The sequence below is a fragment of the Saccoglossus kowalevskii genome, chromosome 6, assembly GCF_978046115.1.
Source record: "Saccoglossus kowalevskii chromosome 6, keSacKowa6.1, whole genome shotgun sequence".
NCBI lineage: Eukaryota > Metazoa > Hemichordata > Enteropneusta > Harrimaniidae > Saccoglossus > Saccoglossus kowalevskii.
In genome coordinates, this window is record NC_140646.1 from 15534990 (window position 1) to 15542510 (window position 7521).

The 7521-nt window shown below is 37.6% G+C and overlaps 1 protein-coding gene across 1 annotated transcript; it reads right to left on the minus strand.

The window, feature by feature from the left end:
- LOC146741816 (bactericidal permeability-increasing protein-like) lies at positions 1–6262 on the minus strand. The gene is made up of 13 exons (XM_085500107.1): positions 5497–6262; positions 4931–5021; positions 4752–4815; positions 4502–4565; positions 3866–3957; positions 3099–3275; positions 2755–2814; positions 2445–2612; positions 2253–2320; positions 1835–1877; positions 992–1055; positions 574–650; positions 1–420 (listed from the first exon to the last, which is right to left on the minus strand). Exons 1-13 carry the CDS (start codon positions 5720–5722, stop codon positions 370–372), a joined length of 1245 nt encoding a protein of 414 aa, XP_085356233.1. The 5' UTR covers positions 5723–6262; the 3' UTR covers positions 1–369.
- Positions 6263–7521: the final 1259 nt, after the last annotated feature.

A 7521-nucleotide genomic window follows, 5' to 3' on the forward strand; every position in this document is an offset into this window, starting at 1 on the left:
TAACGCAAAACCAGACAACTGTCATAGTCCTTTAAATTGGCGGCTACATATAGAGATGATGTTAATTACAGATCCAAGCATAATATACACATCTGAATAGTAAAGACAATGACATTTGTCGGAATACACTTTCGAAGCTAGTACAACAAGTCTGTTTCATTTCAAAGACTGTGTTTCTGGATATCGGTGTGTGTGCTAAAGACAACTACGAACATCTGTTTGACTATTTGGTAATATTTATGCAAATCCACGTAGCTAGAGTGGAAGTAACATAGCAACTAAATATAGCATGCTACGTCGTGCTGACTTTAAAGAAAATAACTGTAATAGTGACGAAGGTTGAACCAGTCTACAGAATAGTAACCATGGTTACGGTGACGTTAGATTGTAGTTTAGATTTGTACCAATCTTGATGACGTCCTATAAGAAAAATACAAAAATAATCGACAAAGTTTTAATAATATAAGAATGGCTTGCGAAGATCGTTACTCGTGTGTAGATACACATGTAAATATGAATTCCAGCATATATTGTATGCATAAATTAATATCAGTTCTATATGGTAAGAAGTACCTTTTCTACTGTAATCTCCGGATGTATGAAGTCCACTCCGTCAAGGTCTGGAATTGGAAACCCTTCAGCCCCTTTAGCTGTAATGGGAAGTAAACGGGTTTCATTTAAAATAATCCGAGTAATGCACGTTGGGTGCAATATTGTGCCAAACACTTTAGGTACCGTGTATTTGGGACCCTTTTCATTATTAGGCAATTGTTCTTGTCCTTTAATTGCGATACATGTAGCAATATATATAACTGGTTTCATTTGCGTATAGTAACGTCGCGCGGAGCAAATTCAGCACCGACGTCACGTGTAGCTTATTGGAGCATGGGAGGTACCAACGGACCTTCCATGATTGGGGCGAGTCTTGTCACGCATTGACCACATAAGTCATAACATTACATGACATGCCATCAATAATTAAATTACTCACTGTTCAGATAAGGTATTGCGCCTAATGTGATCAATAACTGTAGAGGACCCTGCAACCTGTCGACCTGAAACACGGACAATGATTAATAGTGTTTACTCGGACTATCTGATATGATGGGACGTAACACGCAACAGTTGTCACCGTATTGATATAGAATCGCATACATTGCGATTTCCTGAGAGATTTGATACTGAATCATATTATGGGCGTATGTCCTACTGGATGGTTACAGATGTGTTCATAAATTTACTGCAGTAAGTATTTGAAAGTTATTCACCCTTGAAAGCCGAAAACTAGAAACTACGTATTACGTCAATGTCTTGCAGCTATTGGTAGATAACATATACTAGTAATATATGCATGGATATTTAACAGAAGTGAAAGCAATCGTAATCGGAGAGTTGGGGATTGGAGACTGGAGGTTGGAAGCCGGGCACTTTGGTGTCCGACTGACGAGCAACTAAGCTGGACTGATTGCACAGAACTAATGTGTATTCCTTTGGGTCGAACCCAGTATCTCTATCTTTATCTGCCATGCGAGTCCCTACACGTCACGCGTTCGAATTTCCTGTACTCAAAAATGCATTGTATACGCGTCTTATGGGGCCCACATTGAACACGTGGTGATAGCTGTGATATTTTATAGTATGCGATCTATACTCTCACGAAATTCAAAGGCGCTAACTAAATTAACTACTAGTAACTAACTTTGCGTAATATGTGTCAAATTGTCTAATATCACAACTTGACTTTTTAAATGGCCCAGTATGACAGACGATCTGAATACGTGAATTTATTGTACGTACTATAAGAGTATGTATATTTATTGTGTAACATACTTACATCAAACTGCCCAATAACACTGTCTTTCAGACTAAGCTTGGCACTGAAACAAAATAAACACACTTGTTGTTTTCATACTCGTGTTAATTCCATAGCATTCATGCCAAGCGCCACCAACGATGATTTAAGACAAAGATAACAACTAAAAGGTAGATATTAATAATTATGTTAAGATGACGACTTTGACTATTGCACAGAAAAACGAGCACAATCTGAGACGTTAGAAAGCTTTAATTAGATTTCTTTGGTGATCGGAAAGTATCGAATGAGTCGTCGGTGTAATTAGTGCAGTATTTAGTCACGCCCAAGTCAAAACTCGTACTCGTATTATTCATTCAAAATATCATCTTGATGTGAACAACCTATTACATTACCCCTTCCTCTATGTACACTTCTCACGTTGTCATATAATAACTACCTTAATTTCGTCACATGACCAGTGATTGTCGATGCGTTAAACCCAACTTCACCAGATCCATCCACGACCTAAAAATGAAGATTTATACAGTAAAAGTTATGTTTGTAAAGTTATACTAGCTACGGCATGCTCACTGGCCTCGATATTACTTTTTATGAAACGTTTGTGTAATTTTCTTACATACGGTCTTACCGTTTCAAGCGTAAATACATATTTTAAGGTTCCATCGGGTTGTATTACATATGTTACCAAGTCGGCCCACAAATTTCCAGTCAATTTATTCGGAGCAAGAGACACCCGGGGTGCTTTGGTGCTACTTATTATCAATACCATCAGTCTGTTCGGATACTGCTTCTTCAACTGTTGACAATTTGTAACATAGTGGGAATAATATAGTCGCATGTAATCAAATCTCACAGTTATTTGAATTCCAAATGTCGAAAATATTCGCATAATCAAATCATTGGTTTCGTTGTGGTGTTGGAGGGGATGAGTGTCATACCTGCGGAATAAGTACGCCAAGGCTACTTGTGTTTAAATGAAATGGTGCCTTTGCAGGGACCTGAAAAATTGAAACATTACAATAATTATCTAATCACACTTGTTGTAAGTGTAAGCGTGAAGTAAATTAGGTAATAAATATTGGGATAGGGTTGGGGCTCACCTGACATAGCAAAACAGTGAAAATAACTTGAACTCCAACTCAAATACGACCTTTACTGACATGCCCTTTGCTGCGTGCACAGGCACAGATGGCCGCTCTTACCCTTTTGAGGATTTCATGATTCATTCACAATTCACAACGTTGGATGTATAGGTCATATATCTTGATGTCAAACGACTTACCATATCATCGGTGATATTGTATACCAGTTTGCCAATTTCTTGGAAAACGTATCCTCCCGAGTTTATGACATAATCGGTTGCCCACATATAAACCATTTTGTTTGTAGCATTTGTCGCAGTAAACGCAGGTGGTGAAAATGGTACTTCTTTCCGCTGACCCTTAGGGTAGAATTCGCCCTGGGCCGCAGTAAAACAACATAATAGAAATACAGTGTGAACAGCGGTATGGAAATAGTGGTATACAAGTGCTAATCCGTACCGTGTAATAGAGATAGTAAGATTATTCAGTTTTGCTTGACATGTGAACAAAAATATTGTTTTTTTGTGATAATAGACAAATTTAACATTGTTAAATTACCGAATCAATGTACATAATAAGATGTACGTACACATTTCATATACGTCGCGCCTTCTGGTGACGGGACAACGTCTATTTAAAAGTTAAAATCGTCGGAATTGTTTTGAGGTATGGTCGCCCAACAACAAAAATATTGTCGGGATTTGCAATATTCAAGATGACGAACAACTACCATACAACTCCCTACGTCATGCTGACGTCATCGAAGCGCTTCGTCGCGAGAGGGCGCAACTTGGGAAAGGGGTATATTGTTACGGGCCTGTTCGATGGAGTATTGCATGAAAATTAAGCCGGCTTTAGTATGTTTTCATATGGGCATTCATGAAATAAAAATTGAATCGACTACGAAGTACGCAGAGTGGATGCGAACATTTTAACGTACATCAGAGCCGTCGATATAGAGTGTTACCTTGTGGGACGTCTCCATGAAATCCACTTGAAACAACGGGTTGTCAACAAGTGAATAATCTAGCTCCGTATAAGGTCCGACATCGGTAACAACTAATTAAAAACAGAAATACAACATTATATCCACCCAATACCCAGAGCTGGTAATTCGTAGAGGGGGTTTACAGGTCACAGCTCTGATAACAGTGACAAATGTTACACAAACAACGCACAAATACTCTGCAATAGCCGGGCCGGGCGGGCGAAAACGAGTCGAGCAACGGCGCCCCGAGATGAAAAAAGACGAGTTTAAAGAAACATATAGCAGAGGACTACAGTTAAAGTCCCAGTCGTAAAGTCACGCATTGCCCGCCAGTATCGCGTACTTCACGGGGTCATTGGACCCAATCAAACATGACGCGATAGAAAAGACTACGAAGCTTTAAAGAGGGAGTGTCGTCACCTGCGCATGCGCGGGAATTGAGTCCCAAGCGACGATAACACACGCTAAAAACGCAAAGGCTCATGGTAGACGCTTGTTTGTAAACAATGACACGCTATGGCCATCTGGCGCATGCGCAGGGGACGACTCCCCCGCTTTAAGGTCATGGAGCAACTTCAACGTACAACGATTAATTAATACGTCATTAATACTCACGTTTAAGATTTGCAAGCGACGGTTTGGCATGATCTTCTATTTCCTTGGTAATAATATCACATATCTAAATCAACGTAATATTATATTTTTACTGTTAAAATACATTACAACCGCAAGATTAATTACTCCATGAATTGATAATAAAGATAATTTCTTATAAAGTATTTATTATCTCACAAAAGTTACGTTTGTATGAATAAGTCGATATGGGGAAGGGGGTCAAAAGAAAATAAGGCTGAGTGCACATTACTTTTCCATTCAAACTCTTCTTGAGAGTATTTTCAATAGAGCTGGAGAAGAGGTTGTACAACCAACTGTAACAGGAAACAAACATATTAATATAAACACATGGTGGAGTATCTTGTCGCCAATCAGTGATATCATTGTTCTCTTTATTAATAAGTGTTCGTTCGTTCACATAACACCTACCTTGCCCCACCGTGAAATGTTATACTAATGGAACTTATAGAACCAGAACAATGGGTTGATGTAATAGATGGATGACCAGTACTGTCCTTGCCTGTACAAAAGAGAGAGGTTTTTTTTTGTAATTACCGGTAATTTAAAACATCTATCTTGGATAAAGAAATTAAAGTGCATTCTTAGTCTACATGCTGCACGCTAAAATTAAACTCACCATATAGACGACAATGTAAACATAGAGATGACGACGACTTCGTGAACCCATTTTATTAAAAATTGAAATAATTGATAGTCTTGTTTTTTTCCAAAGCAAATGGTGGGTAGTATCGTCACAGGAGTTGAAATTTGCAAAAATGAAGTAGATTTTAACAACATCGGTGCTGCCAATATTGGGAAAAGTTATTCCACTTTAGTAGTTCAACCTATGTGTATGAGGTCGCCGTTTTGAAATCGGGTGGTTTTCGCTAACATTTCACTAAAAAGCTAAGGCTTGGGTACTATTTTTCCAAAATAATTTACCTAACCAGTGTTATTCGTGTCCATGAAGTTATTATTCAGTGAGATACACCTACCTAAACCGATGTCCAAGTTAATGTTTAATCCATTAACCGTAGCATCAAAGTTTCCATGATCGCTTATGTAAATACTGGAATGGAGAGTGCATTTAATTACATACATCACTGACATGATCCAGACATACACACTACTCAGAGAATGAACTATCCTGTTTGTAACGTTTGTTTCTAGTTGACAAAAAGAAATTACTGATTTTGTAATTGAAAGCGCGATTTCTTTCATTCATAAAATGTTATCCAATATCCGGGAAACTATATATTAACGAACATGAAGAAGAGGTATGTGTGTACATTTCAGACAAATCGGTTACGGTAATCCTGACTTTTATTATTTTGAATTTTCTTAATTAGAGGAGGTCAAAAAGGTCAGAAAATGCTAATTTACATAACCACTGTGTTTGTGCCATCCATTAAATATTGTGTGTTCAGATGGAAATAAAAAAACGGATTCGTGTTCTGTGAAATGTTAAACTGTCACAGACTGGTGTGGGGTTTTCCATGGAGTATAAGTACACTTGTTGAATGCCTTCATTACTTATGCAAATTTGTGCGAAAAAAATATTTTGGGGGTGATTTTGATCATTTTTTATGTGTTCTATATGAGATAGGATATAAAAACTTCTGCACAATAATCCACTGTATGTAGATTCGGAAAGGTCCAACAAATATTTTTTTTATCAAAAACGTTATTATACAAACATCTCAAATTTACGAAGAAATTAATGAATTAATTAATTAATTTTGTTAATAAGGCCACACTGATTTAATTTTATGGATGACATCCTCTGAAGACCCCAAAACTAATGCGAGAGGGCGAAAAAAAAAATTCGGCCAAAAAAAAAATGCTGCTAAAACCACAGGACTACGGAGCTATTATTATGAATTTAACCACAGTGTATCAAAAAAACAAGAAGTCTTTATTTGTAGGAGGCACATGCTGATGTACACATTTCGTACTGTATTACTGTCACATATATCATCACCTTTGATTTTGAAAAGGCAATAGGGTAAGGCAGATGTTAACTTTGCCAAAGGCATATACATCAACTCAATAATAAAGAAAAACTTACTGTGTTGTATTGAAAAAAAATAATTGAAAATGAACAATAAGTTTGTCAACAGCAACCTGGAAATTAACTTCTTTGACACTCAAACTACAGCTTTTAAAGTGACACTTCAGATAGACTAAGTGTAGACACAAATGCTCAAGAACTACTTCGACTCTGTAACAAATTATAAGAGGCTCGATATTGAAAAAAAAAATACCAACAGAGAGTCAACAAAAATTTGGATGCAGAAAATTATGTACATGCATCTTGATGGATGACCACCATCGTCTTCACCACCATCTTCATACTGTTGGTACACTTCAATTTTTGCATTTTGTGCAGCAATCTCTGTTTCAAGCTCCAACATATCTCTTTTCTTTCGTAACTGCATTTCCTGCTCTTCCAATAACTGACGTTCTTTCAGTACAGCAGCACGAGCCATGAGTTCAGCCTTTTTAGCCATAGCACTAACTATAGATGCATTACTCTTAACACTGCTTGTACAAATATGGGATGAGATCTCACTACCAGAAATTGTTTTTTGTGTTTTCTTGTAGCCACTGCTGCTCACCTGTGAAACACTATCAGACGGTTTAACATCTACCTCATCTGCGAAAATTCCATGAGCCTCATTTTCTTGCAGCCATGTGCCAATGTGTTGTCTGAAGCGGTCAACTTCATCCAATCGTGGTAACATCCACTCAGTCCTTGTGACGTTCCAATATATCTTGGTACTTGTCGTCAGCTTGCCTGAGATTTTCATAAGCCAATTCCCATTCCTGTAATCTCTTTCTCACTTCAAGTGCATTAGTTCTTTTCTTGATTAAAACTTTAATTTGATTTATCTTTTCGGTTATCTTACCACAGAAAGCTGACCTAGAAGCCCTTAGTCGCCTTTTCTCTTCTTCTGTGTACCGTTCTGTCTTGATTGATATACGTTTTTCATAAGGTTGATTGAGTGAGGCCCCGTCTA